At 35.0% G+C, this 20,543-nt stretch overlaps 3 protein-coding genes and 1 long non-coding RNA gene across 5 annotated transcripts; 2 read left to right on the top strand and 2 right to left on the bottom strand.

Annotated features, from left to right (window-relative positions):
- Positions 1–10: 10 nt before the first annotated feature.
- On the top strand, positions 11–3,501 carry LOC109582257 (uncharacterized). Its single transcript, XM_019996909.1, has 9 exons — positions 11–510; positions 576–881; positions 929–1,279; positions 1,325–1,429; positions 1,471–2,189; positions 2,248–2,338; positions 2,388–2,480; positions 2,525–2,620; positions 2,723–3,501. Exons 1-9 carry the CDS (start codon positions 168–170, stop codon positions 3,325–3,327), a joined length of 2,709 nt encoding a protein of 902 aa, XP_019852468.1. The 5' UTR covers positions 11–167; the 3' UTR covers positions 3,328–3,501.
- Positions 3,381–4,457, bottom strand: LOC109582260 (uncharacterized). Its single transcript, XR_002184990.1, has 2 exons — positions 4,033–4,457; positions 3,381–3,839 (listed from the first exon to the last, which is right to left on the bottom strand). It is a non-coding gene; the product is annotated as an uncharacterized LOC109582260 (long non-coding RNA).
- A 10-nt stretch (positions 4,458–4,467) lies between these two features.
- On the bottom strand, positions 4,468–15,301 carry LOC109582258 (transmembrane protein 222-like). 2 transcript variants are annotated; one of them, XM_019996911.1, is made up of 9 exons: positions 15,174–15,301; positions 7,243–7,327; positions 6,975–7,006; positions 6,838–6,925; positions 6,141–6,352; positions 5,611–5,818; positions 5,032–5,435; positions 4,860–4,989; positions 4,468–4,738 (listed from the first exon to the last, which is right to left on the bottom strand). In XM_019996911.1, exons 1-5 carry the CDS (start codon positions 15,272–15,274, stop codon positions 6,170–6,172), a joined length of 489 nt encoding a protein of 162 aa, XP_019852470.1. In that variant the 5' UTR covers positions 15,275–15,301; the 3' UTR covers positions 4,468–4,738; positions 4,860–4,989; positions 5,032–5,435; positions 5,611–5,818; positions 6,141–6,169. The 2 variants fall into 2 exon arrangements, with proteins under 2 accessions (XP_019852470.1, XP_019852471.1); XM_019996912.1 differs by having other exon boundaries at positions 4,860–4,983.
- Positions 15,302–15,332: 31 nt separating this feature from the next.
- Positions 15,333–20,122, top strand: LOC100641892 (spermidine synthase-like). The gene is made up of 7 exons (XM_019996910.1): positions 15,333–15,564; positions 15,621–15,741; positions 17,839–17,931; positions 19,003–19,156; positions 19,566–19,649; positions 19,707–19,852; positions 19,895–20,122. The coding sequence occupies exons 1-7, from the start codon at positions 15,413–15,415 to the stop codon at positions 20,030–20,032; spliced, it is 888 nt and encodes a 295-aa protein (XP_019852469.1). The 5' UTR covers positions 15,333–15,412; the 3' UTR covers positions 20,033–20,122.
- Positions 20,123–20,543: the final 421 nt, after the last annotated feature.

The following is a 20,543-nucleotide window of genomic DNA, read 5'->3' as shown; positions in this document are numbered from 1 at the left end:
ACTTTATGCAACTAAAAACTACCTAAGAAGTATGCTTACCTGCTTCAACTTTCAGCCATTTTTAATTTTACATACGAGTAATTAGAGAGGTTATTTACGGTACTATCAACTCGCATTTTCCTGTTGCTACGCCCCGTTTCCAATCCCTTTCATTTACTCTAATATCTATGTTTGAAGTAATGGCTACTCAACACAAGGAAATCTCTTTCGATGCTTTTTTGTCCTCTACTCCAACTATAAAGGAGCTAACTGAACATATTAATGTTAGCAATAAATGGTACCTTGTTGGTACAATGCTTGAGTTGGATCAGAAACGATTAAAAAGTATTGAAGCTCACGTTGGCCACACTGACGCCCACAAGACAGTAAAGATGTTCGATCTATGGCTAGAAACTACTCCTACTGCTAGTAGGAGACAAGTTCTGGAAGCAATGAGAGTGGATGCAGTGGAAGAAATTACACTTGCTCATAAATATGAAATGCATCTGAGGGAATTACACCAAACAATTTGTAAGCTAGTCTGAGTATGCTGTTCTAACCGTTATAATCTACCGGTATCTTTATTATTATTATAGATGTACCACCATCTACTGAGGAAGTTCTTATTCTTCAAAGGAATATTCAATCATTGAGTAAAGCTCTTGTCTCTCCTGTACAAGTGTCTCAACTGTTATACTGTAAGAGATGTATAAGTGAAGCTACTCTGGATCAAATAGAGAGGATAGATCAGAGGAGGTCACTGGATGACAAGAAGACCACTCTATTGACTGCCATGCAAGAAACAGTGTCTAATGACTACAGGAAACTTAAAGATATTGCTACAGTGCTGTCTGATGTTGAAGGAACAAAAGATATAGCCCAGGAAATCATGACCAAATATGGTAAGTCATGAATATTGGTAGAATTTTTATGGATGTGATTATAATAGAAGAGAAAATTCTTCAAGAGGATGATAGTACAGTAGTACAACCACAAGAGGCAGTAGGTGGTAATGAAAATCGTGCTAGTGATATATTGAGGAATAATTACAGTTCTCTCTCTCAGTCAATTATTGAACCAGTTCGTATGGCAAGGTTGCTTCATGAAGAGGCTATATCTGATGAGGCTCTATCTTGTATCATATCTACCAGAGATTCTGTCTCTGTCAGTAGAGCAGTTCTCCTCAAAGCTGTACGAGATGCTGTTCACTTCAATTACAAACACCTGGAGTCGTTTGTTACTGTATTGAGGAAGTTCTCAGAGACTGCTCATATTGGAGATACCATCTTTGAAGAATACAGTGAGTTATGCTTTTCTCACTGAAATTAAAAGCATATGTTTTTAGGAAAGCATTTCAACTATGATGATGATGATGTTCCAGAGAATGAAATATTTTTGACAGAAAGAAATAGAGATTCTCAACAAAAGCCAATGTCTACTAGTTCAGAAAGTATGTACAGCATAATAATTCTTTATTTCTATAATTAACAGGTTCATCACTTGATGACTATGAAGTGGACAAACATGGAAATCATAAAATTCTTTTCCCTCGTAACATGAAGAAAGAGTTTGAAAAAATGAGATCAAAGTTAGGCTCTACATTTTTTCGAGTCCGGCGTATTTTTAAAAGCAAGAAAAATGTTCTGGATATCAATGAAGTGAAGGAATTGATTAGTGACTGTTTTTCTGATCTGAAGCCTCAGCTGTCTGATAATACGACCATTGGCGAAGTATTGGATGTACTGAAGAGGAAGTGCAATATCATGAACATTAGTCCCCTTGAAGATTTAGCTTCTGAATTCAACATAAAAGATGCTATACCAATCATTGAGTCATTCAAAGAGGAAGCTAAGGATTTCAGCAATTCAGTATCAGTGAGTCTTTGCCTTGGTGAGGAGCTACAAGCAGTTGCTACTCCGTCTCATCTTTTATGTGAAACCGTCGTATTTGTGTTCAATTGGAATCCTGATGAATGCACACTGCAAGATATCAATGATGGTCTGTTTGAGTTAGAGCCACTTAATAGATTTAAATACTGCTTACAGGTTGATAAAGTTGGTCCTGGTCAATCAGTTGTGGTGACCTGCTATTGTCCTGCTGAGTACACTGGCTCACTGATAATGACTGTCCTTGGTAACATAGAGATACTGCAAAGGAAAGGATTGAAGGAATTTATACTTGGCAACTGTACTGTATGGCATGCTACTCAAGTAATAATTACAAAGTTTTAATTTTCAATTTTTATTTATTTTTTCTTATTGTATACAGGCACTGAGTGAGAATGCAGAGGGAGCAGATTTGCTAGCACAGATTAATGATTTGAAAGCTGCTTTAAGAGATGAAGATACAATGTTGATGAGTAAGAGATATATATCTGTGTATATTGTACATAATAGCTACTTAAACAGAGTTAGCAACAGTCAAGGAAGAATTATTAGGAAACATTAAAAATGAATTGGAAGCATTAAGAAAAGATTTTCGAGAGAGTCAATGCATTATTGGTGTGATTTTAGTTTTATAGTTTTTAATATAATTATAATAATAGTTCAAAAGGAAGAAGTGATTAATGAACTGAAGGAAGAAATTTCATCACTGAAAGAAAAACTTTTCAAGAAAAAGAAAGAAACAAAGAACAATAACAGTATGTATCATACATTAAACTACTGTACCATCAATACCATTCTACATGTACATGTACCTATAGCATTGACTAACTATAATGTGTGTGTTTGTGTGTTATTAGAGGATGGAGATGTGGCATGGAGTCAGTTTGGTGTGCAATTGACTAAACCATCAGTAGATCAATTCATGGAGGTAATCAGTAAACTGGAGGAAAAACATAAAATAATGACATTCAGTAAGTGTGAGGATATCAAGTTGCTAATACCAACTATATTGGGGAGAATAACAATAAAAGGACTTTTTATACAGTCCTCATTCTTATCACGTGCTGATATTCTCTCATTCTCTTCTCAACTATCAACCAACAAATCGTTAACAATTCTAGCTCTATCTACTAGTTCAATTGATGACAGTGGGGTCATTGCACTAGCACAATCACTTCAAGATAATCAAACATTAAAAAACTTAGTCCTTAGCAAAAATCCTGGCATTACTTCAACTTGTGCTCAGTCACTGGCTAATCTTTTACTCAATAACAACACACTCAATTGTCTTTACCTCCACAATACTAACATTGGTAATGATGGAGTAATGATACTAATGGAATCACTCAAAACCAAAAATACACTTGATGAACTTGGGCTAGACAAACGACATGAAAAAACTTGTGCTACTGTAACTTATTATGAGCAAATTAGAGACATATTAAAATTAGAAACATATTAATTATTTTCTGCAAGTTGCTGCAGACGTGAAGTTTTAATTTTTAATAATAATTATTAATGATACACAAATTCTATTTATAATGTCATGCTAATCTTAAAACATACACAAACAATAAAATTCTATTAATCATGTGATAGTCATGTGACAGTCAGTCAGTGCAGCTGTTGATTCTTAGTAGACGATAAATACCAAAAGAAAAGACACCCCTCGGTCTCTGATACATCATCACAAGCTCTTGCTTTATTAATATCCTCCAATTAACCCATGGCCACCACTTATGAACACTTGATAACTACTATTAGTGTGTGTGGGTGGAACTGATACAAGGGTACTCACTCTATCAATGTGACCTCTGATTAGTGGGTGGAGTTGATGAGTGTTAGCTCCTCCCACTAGCGATAGTGTAATAAGGACACCAGTAGAGGTACCAATCAGTAGCTGGGACTGTGTACATGTTAGTGAAGTGATGTAAGGATTGGTGCATTTGTGTTTCTTTATGATGGGATCATAATCTACAGGAAAGAAGAAGAGAAAATACAGTTTGCATTATGAATTTGATATCAAGTACATGTACGTACCCAATATGTCAATGAAAAGAATATACTATACATGTACACTATATTTCAAAAATAACTAAATGCAACAGTTTTTAGCTCATGATTACATGATGTACATTATGTACATGCACTATTGGTCTATGCTTACATCTCAGTGCTGATGTTACACAGTAGAGCTGTGAACCTGGGCCACTTAGCATAACCGGTTAACTGGTCACCAATAACTGACGGTTAATCGGTTAACTGATTGTTAAATGAAACTTAATAATACCACTATAAATATGTAAGAATAGTAAGAATTACGATAAATAATAAATTGTAGAGTTTGATTTAGTTGGCCAACACAACTTATATGCTCTTTTCAATGATATATGGCATTGTCTTGTGGGTCACAAAGTTCAATTTACTAGATATTGGAAGTGTTCTTGCCTGAAATATGATAAATTTTAACTTCACAGTGCATAAAATCATTAATTTCATAAAACCGGTTATAGCTAAAAATAACTGATAACCTAAATTATGCTGTAACCAGTCGGTTAACCGGTTAACCTAAAACCGGTTCACAGCTCTATTACACAGCTGCTACAATCAACAGTGTGAACAGTTTCCATGACAGCACCATTGAAAGAGCATTATGTGAACAGTGAGTGAGTTCTTTAAAGAAATAAACACCAAACCAGCAGCTGCAGGAGTAGTAGCAATAGAATTGGACCTGCTGTGGTGGTGGTAGGGGTAGGTGAAGAACTCTTTGGACTTGAAGTTCTCTTTGTTTGACTGGTTGATGGTTGAATAGCTTGAGGAGAAGGAGGAGGTATTATTAACTGATCTATTTGATCTGATAAACTGACTAACTCCTGCAAAGATAAAAGGGTCAGTATTTTAATCAATGATATTACTGAGAATTTTAAAAATTATTATAATTGTAAATTATTACATGTACATGTACTATCCATTCCAATGTTCATAGGTCCTTACTTTGCATGTTAATGTTTCGGAGTTCACGCCCACTATCCTGTTACCAGTTTACACGCCCCCACACTCACAATAGCTTTGATTGGATAAGAAGAAACTGATATGAACCTCTCGGGTCTATCAATACCTTTAACTAGAAAAATATTAAAATATTTCGACAAAAAACTCGGCCTACTTTTATGAAGATTGAAGAGTGCAATTCGACCGCTACTAAGCCCAACCCACACGTAATCCTTATCAGATCAATACTTAACAAACTAGATACATGTAACGAAGCCACACCCACTTTCAAAACATGCAATATCCCATCTTCGGTACCCAACCAGAGCCACTGGTTGCCCTCCGGAGTAGGAGGAGCTAGTTTGTGTCTTGACTCTTTTTGAGTTCATGAGACGATGTAAGATGAAGTCCTGTGAGAAGAAGGCAGGGTCAATGGGTGTGGTCTGTCAGTTATTGATTGAGGTGAAGGACAGAGTAACTCGTCAGGTTCTAGAGGAGCTCGATCAGTAGGAAGGGCAGTGGGCAGAGTCAGTGGTAAACGAGTGGAGGAACGAGAGTCGTCAGGAAAGGAAGAATGAGCTAAAAAATAAAGAAAATATAAATCAATTTTTATCATAATTTCTATGAATTAAAACAATCACCAAACATCGCATCTCTTAAATCATAAAAATACATAATGTACTGTGCTATTTATGCAGCTGGTTTTGCTCATAATCCCGCTCATTTTAAAAATCTACAGTACTCTATTCCTTACCATTAGCTAGTGTGATGTTCATATGTTCAACACACAAAGAACAGATCAGCCTTGAGCTGGACAGTGGGAGGGTCGCTACCAGTTGAGGAGGAGTGTCCTTTGACGTACTCCAGGAGTTTAATATGGTGATGTTCCCACGCCCACACACATCATTAATGCACATGAATAACTGATTGTACATACCATTGGGAACAGCAACGGGGGATAACTATATATAAAAAGAGTTAATATAACAATAATAATAATAATAATAATAATAATAATAATAAATTAAAACCTCATAACTATAAGTTAAACCACTTCAAACTGCACACACTAGACCATATGATTTCCCACAAATACATGTATCAACTACTCCACACACATATACATGTACATGTATGTACATATACATGTACATGTACATGTAATCAAATAAAAAGAAATAAAACTTAATTATAGTAATAGTCACAATATACATGTACATGCATGTATGTACCTTCAAATAATGTACATGTACATGTATTTCATACAATATATTTCTTTCTTACTTCTGATCCTACTCTACAAGATGGCAGTGTCACATGCCACATGAACTGAGGTAGTGCAGTTTTAGGAGGATCAGTGTGTGTCCTCTGGTAGTGTGTGCTGCTGGGGCCTTGTTGTTTGGGTAGAGAGAGTTGAAAGTGAGTGTAGGGTGTGCTCCCAGTCTTGTCTGTCCTTCTGAGATGAGAAGGAAATGGATGCCTTGTTTGGAGGAGAGCTACAAATGAATGAGATAGATAATTATTGTTATACATTCAACAATTAATAACGATATGACTTTATTACAATATTTTAAAATATATTATTGTCTTATGCTATGTAAAAAGTTTGAGCTGATTTCAACTTGAATTTTTTAAGTTACGGCCATTTACAGATATTGGCCAAAATCTGAAAAAATCCCTGAACTATATAGCTCATGGTTTTTTCTAAAAATTGGCTCCGAAATTACCCCCAATTTTTATTACATTTTTGATACATATTGATGTACTTATGCTATGTATAAAGTTTGAGCTAATTCCGACTTTAACTTTTTGAGTTATGGCCATTTAATTTATGTTTTTTCCCAAAAACTAAGTTGTACATTTGTAATTTTGTACATGTACAGTACATGTACATGTACATGTACATACATGTACCTGTACATACAGAAAAGATTATGCTAAAAATACAATGACATTATTTTCATAAAGTGTGTATAGATACCATTCTGTGAGAATACTCCTCAAAAGCTTGATGTACAGCAGAGTCCCAGGTAGCAGCTACTCTATTCTTAGGATTCAACTGCCAATACCTACAATAGAGAGTAACAGAATACTGAAATACATGTGTACTGTACTTACATTGTTGGATTATCAAATCCCATTTGATCCTCCTACAACAAAAAACAAAGTGTAACAAGTAATGTAAAACAATTGATAAACACACACGCTCACACACACACACGTGTAATATTCAACATGCATGTAACATTCACCATTCTCAAGTTATAATGTGCCTAGTATAGGGATATTTGATATCATGATAAAGCCAGTTAAAACTTGATCCTCTCAATAAATTATGGCTCACAATGTACTGTATGTAAACATTTGCATCTACCAAAAAGCTTACAGAAACATAGTAGGGTCCAGCAAAATCCCTAATGACACCAGCAGAAGTACATATACCCATATGTCCAATAAATGGGAAAAACCACCTGAAAGAAAAATGTAAAAATCCAATAAACATACACATCTAAATGTGCATATACATTTACAGTACATGTGAAATTACTATTTCATGTAGGAGCCTGGGCTTCTACCATATTGTGGGAAATTTTCGAGGATAACAAATTTCACAAATTTCGTGGATTTTTTCATGATTCACAAAATTTAATTCCTTGAAAATCAATTTAATACGGTACAAGATGGCAAATTAGTGGAGATTCGTGAAAATTAATTCCGCAAGCTTCCGGATACGGGTCATTCGCAAAATTTATTATCCTCAAAAAAAACCGCTATACGGTATTTTCTATCTTTAACAGGCTTCTATTTGAGGGTTCTCCTATACATGTACTTTATACAGGATTATACCATACGTATATAGCCCCAAAATAGGCTTCTAACATTCCATTAAGAAAGGTTTCTATTTATTGGAGTTGTGACCAAGCAAACCCTCTATGAGAGTACATTCACTTCATACCACAACTAATGAACTACATGTACATGTACAAGGAATACTGCAAGTCCTTATATAAAATCCCAAGCTTCTGCTTCTATTGAAGACAGGCTTTTATTTGAGGATACATGTACATGTATATGTACAATGTACAGGCACATGCCACTCTACATATACATGTATACATCTACATGTACATGTACTGTATTTCCTTGAATAAGGGCCTAGGCGTTTATTGCTTAACAGAGGCAAAAATCACTGAAAAAATAAAAATAAAAAGTGCCAAAACCCGGGCTCCAACTTGCAACTCTACGTTCCGAGGAGTGATGATGAACAATTAGGCTATTTGGGCTACTCTAAACACAAGGGCACATAAATAATACAGGCTGAAATATGCGTATCTATAGTGGTAATATATTAGTGATAGGCACATAGTATTTGAGTAGGGCCCCTATTAATGGTAATACGGTATAGTATAGCTGGTAATTTTGGAGGAGAAAAAATTTGGCAAATTTGACATTTTGATAGCCATTCGCCAAACAATCATGTGTATGCTCAATGGCTCAGAGCCACAAATTTACCAAATAAGAACTTGTCAATCACTAAAATTTATTCCTCATAAAATTAACAGCTACTTGCATGTATAAGTACATGTACATGAAAATGAAATACAGTAGTTTTGCATAGCCGGACACAGGGTTTCCCATGAAATTTTGGCATAGTACTCATGAAGTTTATTGTCAGTGGATTGTCAAGTTGATTAAAAATTAGGAGACACTGTACATGTATATTCTATAGTACAGGGTATTTCGACAAAAATAAAAGGGAGAGACTTTTCCCTTTGATTTTTGTATGTTGTGTAGAAAGCTTGAGCTGATTTTGGTCAAATTTGGATTTTTAAAAAATTATTAAACTTGCTCAGAAATTAGGCCAAAGACCTAAGGATAAGAACATAAAAATTTTTAAAAAAAAGTTAAGCAGGATTCCGAACGACCAACGAAAATACAAAATGAAAATCCTACTCGTGACGCAAACTCTACTCTACATTGCAAGGTGATCAGTAATTCTTACATAATAACATTGAAAGTACAATGTAGAGTAGAATTTGCGTCATGAGTAGGATTTTCATTTCATATTTTTGTTGGTTGTTTGGAATCCTACTTAACCTTGTTTTTTTTTAATTTTTTATGTTCTTGTTTGTAGTACAGGGTCACGGGCCAAATTTCACCAAAAATGAAAAGGAGAGAATTCTCCATTTTTATTACATTTCCTGATACAAATACATGTTCTTATGTTGCATAGAAAGTTTGAGCTGATTCCGATCAAAATTGGATTTTTTATGAATTTTTAAAGTTACTCCAAAATTGAGTAAAAGTCCTGATTCTGATCAAAATTGGATTTTTTACGAATTTTTAAAACTCTTTTTCAAATAATGTTAGTACATGTACGTACTGTGTATATCAATAATTGATGTTTGTACATGTATTAATAAGTGTTCTGTCTCTCCTTCTTTCCTCAGTGTTTTAGGCGTATCATTAGAGTCTGAAGATGATGAAGATGCTATTATTGAGAAAAGATGTCAAATGAGGAAGAACATTGAACAGAAATAGCAATATGTAAGCCACACCCACTAATTAAAGGGTTACATGTACCTACATGTATAAACAGAATTTTTAATAATGGACAATGCATGTACTGTAGATGATATAAGTAGTGTGTACCATGATGTTTTTCATTTAATACTTACACATTACATGTACATGTTATTAATGTTCCGTGGTAAATGGATAAAACTGATTATGTTACAGTGTTTGTTAAAAAAGTTATCCAGAGGATTCACTGTATTAATTAACACATACATTTACATGTACATACATTTCATACATCTCTCTCTCTCTCTCTCTCTTCCCTCAGGTTCCATTATCAGTTGATAGTGTTAATCCCAGTCCTGCAGTATCAGTTAGTGCTGTTAGTGATGATTCTGATATTGTAGCACAAGAGGCAACTGAAGACTTGGAAAATACCATCAATGAGGTACACACATACAGTATATGTACATGTAATGACTTGTGTATGTACATGTACATGTACATGTAAGATAAAATGGTAAGTTTGGTGGTCAATAAAATGTTAACAATCTTCTTAAGTTTGGAAGGAGTTTTAAAGCAAGATAAGGTATAGAAGTGTTGTCCTTCATAAGAAGATTCAAGTAACATGTAGAAGAACTGTAACTGCTGAAATTAATGACATGTACATGTACAACTATGAAACTTATTTTTGTTCAGTTTTCTGATACATGTACATGTACATTACATTTACATGTGCATGTATAATGATATTGCAAGTCTCAGCAACATGTTATGGGCAACTGATGGTCATGAAGTATGAAATCTCCAGGAGTACATGTGTGTGTACCTGTAGCTGCCATTTTATTTGTATTTTAAAAATTAATTTTTGCTGTAAAATTGTAATTGGCAGTTTTTATTTTAGCGATTTTTGTGCACATGCAAAATCAGTCCATTACTGAGCATGCATTAATGATTATAACATCACAAATCCCATATTGTTTTACACCATTTGCAGGTAAAAATATCTTTTGCAATTAGCTTGCAAACTGCACCATACAGGAATTTCTGTTGCTATTTTGCTTTACAGTTTCATTCATTTACTACTGGTTGTTATAATAAAGGAATGTACTATCATAACTTCCTTCAATCACAAGACAGCTCTATTCCAAGAGGTCATCAGGGCTGTCTTCCTGTTGCTCCTTTCTTCTATTGTTTTTTATACTTTGCTTTGTATTCTTGTTCATTTCGACTTCTTCATTTTCTTATCGTTCATTCTTATTCTATCTTCATTTACCATCTTCTACCTTTATCTCTCTTCATTTTTTGTTCTTGCTTTACGTACACAATTTTATTCTTTTCTTAAAATGGCAACCAAATCATCTTCTGGTCTCAGACTCAAACTGGAGAAAGAGCTCACATGTCCTGTGTGTCTTGATGACTATACTAACCCTAAGATCCTACCCTGCCATCACTCATTCTGTCAGCACTGTCTGGAGGGATTACCTCTGGATAAGAAGAATGAGACCTATTACCTCTCTTGTCCCACTTGTCGTCATTGTACAGAGTTACCAGAACAAGGAGCAGGAGCCTTTCCTGTAGCATTCACTCTCAACAACCTCCACAGTCTATTGAAAAAGACTTCGGATCTTCAAGAGGCCACATGTAGTGATCATGAAAAGCCTTTGGAGCTATTCTGTGAAACATGTGATACAGTAATCTGTGTTACTTGTTCAGTTCGTAATCATAAACATCATGAATACGACTTAATCACTGACAGTTATACTAAACACTGTCAAAAGCTAAGGGAATGTCTATCACCAGTTGAGGGAAAGAAGGAAGCACTCAAGAAGGTCCTGTCTGCTCTAGCAGAGAGAGAGGGTGAGATCAAAGAGAGAGGAGAAGGAGTCTTAGAAGAAATACATGAAATGGTGGAGAAAATGATTGCTGTTCTTCGTCAGTCAGAGAGGAAACTGACTGAGCAGGCAAAGAGGGTCACTGATGATAAACTAAAGGTGCTGTCAGAGCAAATGAAATCAGCAAAAATGAGTTTGAGTGTTCTGGAGGATGTTGAGGATTATGTGGAACAGAGTCTGAAGATAGGCAGTCCTCAACAAGTCCTGAGGTCTAAGAAACAGATGATAGAGCGTATGAGTGAAGTTACCGGAGGGATTAATGTGGAGGAGTTACATCCAAAAGAAAAAGGTGACTTTGTATTGAGTAAAGATATCAAATTACTACATCACATTGGAGATATTATTTCAGGGACTACTGCACTACAGCAGTGTAGAGTGAAGAAGATTGATAGTATTATTAGCAAAGCAGCTTCGTTTTCACTATCAATGGAGGCACCAGACTCATCTGTTCTGTGTGTTCCCCTCTCTTCTCTGAGGTGTAGTCTAGTACCAGTTGGTAAAGGTGATGAACCCACTGACACTACAGTCACTACCACCAGTACTGATCCTGGAATGTATAGGATACAGTGTAACCCTTCAACACGTGGTACTCATACAGTAAAAGTACAAGTATATGATGTACACCTTGAGGATATCTCACTAGTCATCCCTATCAATCCTTACCTTGATAACATCACTCCAGTACGTACTATAACTGAGCTTAAGGATCCCTGGGGAGTTGCTGTAACTGATGATAATCATGTTTTAATAACTGAGTGTTTTGGTAATTGTGTAACAATACTGGATAGAGAAGGAAAGAAACTGAAATCATTAGGAGGGAAAGGAGGAAGTGGTAATGTCAAGTTTTCTGAACCTCGTGGTGTAGCCATTAATCCAGACAAATTCATTCTTGTATCTGATAATCACAGGATCCAGAAGATAAGCATGGATGGATACCGTAAAGTATCAGTTGGTAAGGAGGGCAGTGGACCACTACAATTCAGTACTCCTTCTGGTATAGCCATTTCTCCTATAACAGGACAGGTTTATATTGCTGATTGTAGTAATCATCGTATACAAGTCTTGAATCCTGATCTAACCTTCTCTCATTCATTTGGTAGTGAAGGATCAGCTAATGGACAGTTTCAGTATCCACAAGGCATTGCTATTGACAGTCAAGGATTAGTGTATGTTGCTGATCAGTGTAATCATCGCATTCATAAGTTCTCTCCAGATGGAAAGTTTGTGGGTCAGTTTGGTACTAAAGGATCTGGTCCTGGACAGCTTTATAATCCATTTGGTATAACAATAGACACTGCAGCTACTGGTCTAGTGTATGTTAGTGATAGGAACAATCATCGTATATCAGTCTTCACTAGTGATGGTGTGTTTGTTAGTCAGTTTGGAAGTAAAGGCAGGAATATTGATCAGTTTAATTTTCCTCATGGATTAGCATTTGATAAAGATGGATTATTGTATGTTTGTGATTCTAGTCGACTTGTTGTTTATTAAATATTGTTTACTTTTCTTATCCTAATATTATTTTATAATTATTGATAAAATATAAAAGCAAGTTAAAGTTTATAATACTGACTGATCAGCTACTAATAAGAGGATGTAGTGTAATCTCCAATGATGGAGTAATGTGTTTGATGAATTAAAATTGTGCCTAATACAATAATAAAACATAAAAAATTAAAAAAAACAAGATTNGAGTAGGATTCCAAACGACCAACGAAAATATGAAATGAAAATCCTACTCTCGTGACGCAAATTCTACTCTACATTGTACTTGTAAGGTTATTATTTAAGAATTAGAGATCAGCTTGCAATGTAGAGTAGAATTTGCGTCACGAGAGTAGGATTTTCATTTCATATTTTGACTATTTTCGTTGGTCGTTCGGAATCCTACTCAATCTTGTTTTTTTTTAATTTTTTATGTCTTTGTTTGTGTTCATTTTTCAATAATATTTATAATAATTAGTTGCATTTGTGATACTTGTTAATTTTACACAAACAATAATAATAATTATTATTATTATCATTGTTATGAATTTCCAGCATTTATGATCGAGAGACAGCAGTCACAGCATTAAATAGATATGCAGAAGGAATATCTACTATACTGATGACAAGTGAAATTAATACTATAGTCTTGACATGAATCCTTGTTCAAGAAGCTCCATCTTCCCTGCAATTCTGTAGCTATCTATTCCTGTTCTTCCTGTTGTCAAAGTCATAATCATTACATTATTATAACATTAATTAATTGTTTTTTAAATAAAATAATTCAATACACACTTGATAAAAGAATAAGATGCAAGATTAGTACCTTCTCTGAGCTGGAAACCTCCATTAAGTATTGCAATTGATTCCAAGCATAGCTAGCCTGGCTAGGTTAAAAATTGCTTGCTTTTCCCAGTTCTGAGATCTGAGCATGTGCGACCACGCTTAAATTTTGGAGCACATGCTTTATAATTAACAAAATGGTGACATGAGGTAAGCTGGCCTGATACAGCAGTCATAACGTCACTTTTTCTTATCTTGGAGAATAATTTTAGGGGACATGAATCCACGCATAGACTGTTGGAGTAGAATGGTGTAAAAATTATCCTTGTAACACCAGTCAAGAACAAGATACAGCTTACCAACTGAATTGACAGGACTGACTTCTTGATGATGAAGATGAAAAAAGTGGCTGAACAAAACGGCCAGTTTTCAGATTTTTGACTTTCCTCTTAGACAAGGTTTAGAGCTACGCTAATGGTACCAATGGAGTCCTCTGGTCAAGATAAGGTCCTCTAAGAAGTCTGGTAAGCATAGGAGCTTGTTTTCCCAGTATAGCAAGGCTGCAAAAGTCGTGGCAGCCATTTTGTTTGGGGATAAATCCTACTTAGTAACACTACCACGTTACTAATAGCCTTTTGTCTTTGGCCCAATTTGGCCAAATTTTGTCAAAAATGACTCTGAGAGAAATCACCATTTTAATAATTTTTCTGGTACATACACAAATCTTATGTTGCTTAAAAAGTTTGAGTTGATTTAATGAATTTCTAACATTGCTCAAAAATTGGGCCAATGACCAAAGGCATATACATGTATATTATTATATACATGTATAATGATAGTCTTCGGCCAAGTTTCGTCAAAAAAATTGCTCTGAAAGAATCTCAATCTTTATCATTTCTTCTGATACGCATACATGTTCTTATGTTGCATACCAACTTTGAGCTGATTCCGATCAAAATTATATTTTTCATAAATTTTTATGTATTGTATTGTAGTGCTTCTCAGCTCATGAAGCATGTACAAGTGCTTAGCTCACTTAGCAAGCTTTGTGGGAAACTCTGGCCACACTCCTCCCCTTCCTCTAATGCAATGTAAATGGAGTGTGGGTAAGGCTACTTTCCGTTGAATGTTCAAAGCAGATTTCTTAATTACATGTATCATACATGTATAGAGTGCATTCAAATCAGAGATTCAAGAAATGAGATTAGGTACAAAAAGCGATGCTATCTCATCTTACGTAAAAATAGACCTCTTTGGGTGAGAATGAATTACGTCAAAGAATGATATACGGCAAGGGGCGTGACTGAGCTTGTCTGATTCTGAAATAATTTTCGTGGACGGCAACTTTCTATGGAGTATGAATGGGCTAATGCAGAAAGCAAGCTGTAATAAAGAATACTGCTTCATATTGCACCAAATCCCTTTTAGGAGATGCTTAGCAGCGACCATTCTTTCCTCCAGCCAGCTTTTGTAACTTGAAAAAGCTCAATGCCAACGAAAAAAATTAGTTAGTTTGATTTTTCTTCATTCATCCTCCATTGAATCTTGCCGTCCAAAACTGATGGCAGCCAATCATCCCCGCAGGTAGATACCGTAATAAACAGTAATGATATTCATAGGCCACCGTCAATCTCACCTGAGGAGGTCTATAGGAAGAGGAGTCCACACAATAGAGTAAGGATATCTGTTCCTTGAAGTATAGATGGCCCCTTTTGCAAAACTTCCTTCAACGTCCATTTTCTTTTAATCTTTCATTGTTTAAGCCACGCCTTTTAGTAGTTACGACTCCACCCCATCCGCGTGGTACACACATGTGTGAACTGTGGATTAGAAAAGTCTGAAAAGTGAAAAGTTGTTAATTATAGTTGAGCCCAAATGAGTGACACAACTATTCCTTCAGTGGTCTCAAGGGATGGCTGGTTCTCGGAGATAAATGACTTATGGCCTGGAGAGTGTTTCTCTCTCAAAGTGGATGAGATATTGCACCAAGAAAGAAGCCAGTATCAGGACATTATGATCTTTAAAAGGTAACTAAGCTTTAACATACAATGTAAATGCAACTTTATATGTTCTGCGCTTGTAGTAAAGCGTATGGCATGGTCCTGGTCCTTGATGGTGTCATACAGTGTACTGAGAGAGACGAGTTCTCATATCAAGAAATGATAGCACACCTACCTCTCTTCTCTCATCCCAATCCTAAGTCGGTAAGACTCAGTAACGATTCTGTTTGTATTGGAAATACACGTACTATAAAGCACCAAATTGCAGAAAATTTTGGAGGGACTAAAATTTGACAAATTACTAAATTTTGGTTTTAATTCTGCAAATTTTGCCACATACCATTGAGCATGCGTATAATGGCTCAAAATGGCGGATTTTATTTTGGCAATTGGCTATCAAAATGCCAAAATTTGCCTAAAATTAATTCCCTCCCAAATTTCTCATTATACGGTATGTAATCTATATGACGCTCATTTGTTGCTTAATGTATGTATTGCAAAGCTCAAAGCTTGTGTTGTGTCTTCAAACATGTACTTCTGAACTTGTTAAAGGCAGTAGCCATAGTAGCCATAGTAGGCATGCTGATTATGTGGAATATTGTAGGCCTTGGCAATAGAGCCATGATTGATGTACATGGACTAGTATTTGTAAAGTATATTGGATGGCAGGAACTGTAATACTGTGTGGAGTTATGATTATTTAAATGAACGTGCATATCTATTGTTTACATGTATGCATAGTAAATTAGTAATCGTTACCAGTATCTTTATGCATAGATATTAGAGTAAATGAAAGGGATTGGCAACGGGGCGTAGCAACAGGAAATGCTGGTTGTGTTACCATGTGACAACCATCAGTGTTTTGATTGATTTCCCATCTCCTCCATTGGTGAAGTTGCTCTGGCAGGATTTCGAAGGAAATTTGTGCTGCTCCAGGATAGCACTTGCTTTTGATATATAGCCTATTCCACATAGAATTTTTAGAGCTACCTGCAGCAAGGTTTTTATCTCCAAAAAGCCATTTTGCAACCAGTTAGAGGTACACAAAGTCGCCTGTTTTGAAACACTTTATCATTCGTAAAACACTCAAGCTTCTTTGTATTAATATGCAAGTTAGCTCATTCCATAGGAGATTTCAAGCTCTTTAAAATGGTTATACTTATTCGTAGCTCAAGAACAAAATGAGTCTCTCAGAGGGGAAAAGATGGTATTTCTAGTTAAAGAGATACACGGCTACTAACGCATGCATTGATTTACCGAACAAAAAATATTAATAAAAAGCATAAACATTGGTTAATATCGTGTGCAAGTTTTGTTTGTATGAATTGTATTCTCTTGGAGTTATTCAAGAATAAAGCAAGAAAATCCCAGTTTTTTACTCGAAAATTGGTCAAAAAATCCCAACCCTCCTCTGTTTACTTAGCAACAATACAAATGAATGGAGGTTTGCCCACGCCCACGCTTCCGTTTCTAATCCCTTTCATTTACTCTATTATCTATGCTGTATGTCAATTATCATTACAGTTTTCTAAAGGATTTTGGCATAGTGCTCATGCAGCTTCTTTTCGAATTGCTAAAAAATTCGGCCAAAGACCCTGTACTACATGTATATAATACAGAGTACATATTTTTTAACAAAGAAGGAATTGTCCATTTTTTATAATTTTTGTTATGTTATGCATGTTCTAACCATATGTTGAAAATTTCAGCTTATTCCAATTAGATTTGGATTTTTATGAATTTTAAATGTTGCAAAAAATTGGACCAATGACCAAGGGCTAGCCAGCCTTTGTTTTTTTGTAAAAAATTTCGTCAAAAATGGCTTTGAGAAAATCATTTTTATACTTTTTCTGATACATGTACATATGCATGTTCTTTTGTTGTGTACATGTAAGTTTGGATTGATTCCAAATCAAAATTGGGGTTTTATGAATTTTTGAAGTTGCTAAAAAATTGGGCTAAACACCCTTTAGTACTGTATAGTACATGTACATGGATTGACATTCTGTCAAAAATGGCTAGGAAATTTTTATAGTTTTCTCTTTTTTCTGACACTGATACATGTTTTTATGTTGTGTAGAAGTTTGAGCTGATTCCAATCAAAATTGGATTTTTTATAAGCTTAAAAAGTTGCTCGAAATGCCATAATACTGAATTATGGTGCTTGTTAGTTGTCAGCTCATGAAGCATCATTATTATGCTGTTTAGCTCACTTACATGTAGCATGCTTTGTGGCTATGTGGAAAACCCTACATAAGCTACATCACACTTCATTCTTATGTGTATGTACATGTACTGTAGGTACTGATCATAGGAGGAGGAGATGGAGGAGTAGTGAGAGAAGTTATCAAGCACCCCTCTGTTGAACAAGTTCATCTTTGTGAAATTGACGAAGTAAGTGTAATAGGGGATCATCCTATGGTTGTGTGAATTCTTTCCATTACACAGTGAAGACTGGTGAAAAATTAGTATTGCCAATTTGCAATTTATAATTTTATGAGCAATTTTCAGCCTCTATTTTGGCTACAAAAAGTAAACCAATGGTCAAAGCTCATAGCATACATGTATGTATATATAGTTATAATCATGTTATGGCTTTACGATATGTCATGTATTAGCACTGTATACATGTATATTCAGTATTACATTTAATCACAGCGTTCATTCACACTTATTAATTATTGACACTATATTCACATGCATGCATCTGCAACACAGTTACACTTTCAAACTTTATTTAATCAATATGTACTGACACAGCCTGAACAAAGCATTCTAGAACTTAATTTCTGATATAAGTTTATTCTAAAAGTAATCTTTTGATTGTTATTATTGTTGATTTAGTATCTATATTTTGTTAGCTATTGCTCTATCTTTGTACTACCAGTTGTGACTACACATATACTGGTAAACCTACATCAGTATTACTCTATTTTAGCTTTGCTATTTTGGGTTTCAGAATTAGCTCAAACGCATAGCATTTTTCTGGTAGAGGAAACAGTATTATCTATACACTGTACACTATCGCCTACTTAATTAAATGATGTCACATGGGAAATGGCTGTCCTAATTAAATCTTCTGAATAGGATGACCCTCTTTTACTACTACTACTATTTCTAGGAACACAATAATTATTGTATACATGTAATTGTTAGTTTGTGTAATGTAATTTCAATTACCATATAGTGGGAAATTTTGTAGGGAGTTAATTAATTTGGCGAATTTGGCATTTGATAGTCATTAGCCAAAATAAAAATCTGCCATTTGAGCCATTATATGCATGCTCAATGGCACATTGTTCGCCAATCATCAAAATTTAGCAATTCATCAAAATTAACTCCCTCCAAAATTTCCTGCTGTATGTGAAGATACCCAGCAGTGTTGAACAAAACAAGAAATGTATGTTTGTTACCTTATTTCATGTAAAATGATTAAATTTGTTTATATCTTATTATTATTTTTAGCGTGTTATTGAACTGAGTAAGAAGTACTTACCTTCTCTCTCCTCTGCACTTTCATCTCCTAAAGTGACAGTTCATGTTAAAGATGGTGTAAAGTTCTTAGAAGACCATGTCAATGAATTTGACGTTATAATAACTGACTCTTCTGATCCGATAGGTTTGTAAAATTGAGCATCATACATGTATTTTTAAGGGGTAAGCTTTAGGCAAATTGCTAAATTTTGGTGATTGGTGGGTTTTAATTTGGTGTGCCATTGAGCATCCACATAATGGTGTAAAAGGGCAGTCTTTATTTTGCTGTGAAAATGCCAAAAATTGGAAGCTGTACGATATTGACAAAGATAATGACATTATGGTATATAGTGTAAGCCTTGTTTACAATATGACGCCCTGACAATGTACCGTCGATTTTAATCATAAGTACATGTACATGTACATTTATAAGCAATTTGACCTTCTGATTCATATTTCACATTAGAATAGAACTAAATTCTATTCTAGCATCAACGCTACATCAGGACTAGTGTGATATTGTAAATCCACCTTAACATGTACATGCATTATAGGCCCAGCAATTCCTTTATTTGAAAGACCTTATTATGAGAAGACAAAGAATGCATTAAAAGATGGTGGGGTCCTCTGCTGTCAAGGTAATGAATGTCCGTTATTGTGAGCGTAATATACTGTAAAAAATATTCATGTAACAGGTGAATGCGTGTGGCTTGATTTAAAGCTCATTTCCAGTTGTATGTCACACTGTCACTCCGTCTTTCCTGTTGCAAGCTATGCCTATACAACAATACCAACTTATCCTTGTGGACAGATCGGATTCTTCTTGGCTAGTAAAGACAAGGTACTATCTAACATAATTTTCATTTTTAACTTTGTGTTATAGAATATGGTGTTTGAGGAACCAACAAGGTGTGTGAGTGATGAAGAAGTGAAGAGAATGAAACTAAAATATTATAATGCAGCTATTCACAGAGCCTCATTTGTTTTGCCTCAATTTGTAAAGGAGGCATTGCCAAATTGAACATGTATAGCTATCTCTGTTGTTTGCCAATTATAATTTTGTGGCTTCTTCTCTTTATTTATTATCACAAAGTTTTCTCATTATAATGTAGCAACGTGCCTACTCTTACTTCCCAGTTTGAGAGCTGTCCTACATACTGTAGGGTGCCTTTTTTAGGGCTATAGGTTTCATGGATTTTTTTTGTGGATTTAGTTTTTGCAAATTTATGCTGTCTGCCATCTTGTACCGTATTAATTTGATTTTCGTGGAAGTAATTTTTGCGAATTTTAAAGAAAATCAAGAAATTTACAGCCCTCGAAAAGAAGGCACCCTACCATTTTTACAGTATTCAAAGGTCGTTGCACATTCTTTACTTCACTTATGACATACACCAATAAAGTAATACCCACCATTTGTGTAGTCAAAATTTGACCATCCATATGTTGACTAACTACACTATTATACACATGCGTACCTATATGTATGGTACTAACATAATATAGAGGGTTAAACCCTTGTAATCTTCATCCTG

Source organism: Amphimedon queenslandica, unplaced genomic scaffold (assembly GCF_000090795.2).
Source record: "Amphimedon queenslandica unplaced genomic scaffold, v1.1 AMPQUscaffold_13394, whole genome shotgun sequence".
Classification (NCBI taxonomy): Eukaryota; Metazoa; Porifera; class Demospongiae; order Haplosclerida; family Niphatidae; genus Amphimedon; species Amphimedon queenslandica.
This window is presented reverse-complemented; position numbering and strand designations above follow the sequence as displayed.

Excerpts from the sequence above, each read along its gene's own strand:
- LOC109582257 (XM_019996909.1), top strand. The coding sequence starts at position 168 with ATGTTTGAAGTAATGGCTACTCAACACAAGGAAATCTCTTTCGATGCT. Across the intron at positions 511-575 it reads GGAATTACACCAAACAATTT|ATGTACCACCATCTACTGAG; the intron begins GTAAGCTAGTCT and ends TTATTATTATAG. Across the intron at positions 2,190-2,247 it reads CTGTATGGCATGCTACTCAA|GCACTGAGTGAGAATGCAGA; the intron begins GTAATAATTACA and ends TATTGTATACAG.
- LOC109582258 (XM_019996911.1), bottom strand. The coding sequence starts at position 15,274 with ATGGACGTTGAAGGAAGTTTTGCAAAAGGGGCCATCTATACTTCAAGG. Across the intron at positions 7,328-15,173 it reads CTTCCTATAGACCTCCTCAG|GTGGTTTTTCCCATTTATTG; the intron begins GTGAGATTGACG and ends TTTTTCTTTCAG. Across the intron at positions 6,353-6,837 it reads AGGAGTATTCTCACAGAATG|CTCTCCTCCAAACAAGGCAT; the intron begins GTATCTATACAC and ends ATTCATTTGTAG.
- LOC100641892 (XM_019996910.1), top strand. The coding sequence starts at position 15,413 with ATGAGTGACACAACTATTCCTTCAGTGGTCTCAAGGGATGGCTGGTTC. Across the intron at positions 17,932-19,002 it reads ATCTTTGTGAAATTGACGAA|CGTGTTATTGAACTGAGTAA; the intron begins GTAAGTGTAATA and ends TATTATTTTTAG. Across the intron at positions 19,157-19,565 it reads TGACTCTTCTGATCCGATAG|GCCCAGCAATTCCTTTATTT; the intron begins GTTTGTAAAATT and ends CATGCATTATAG.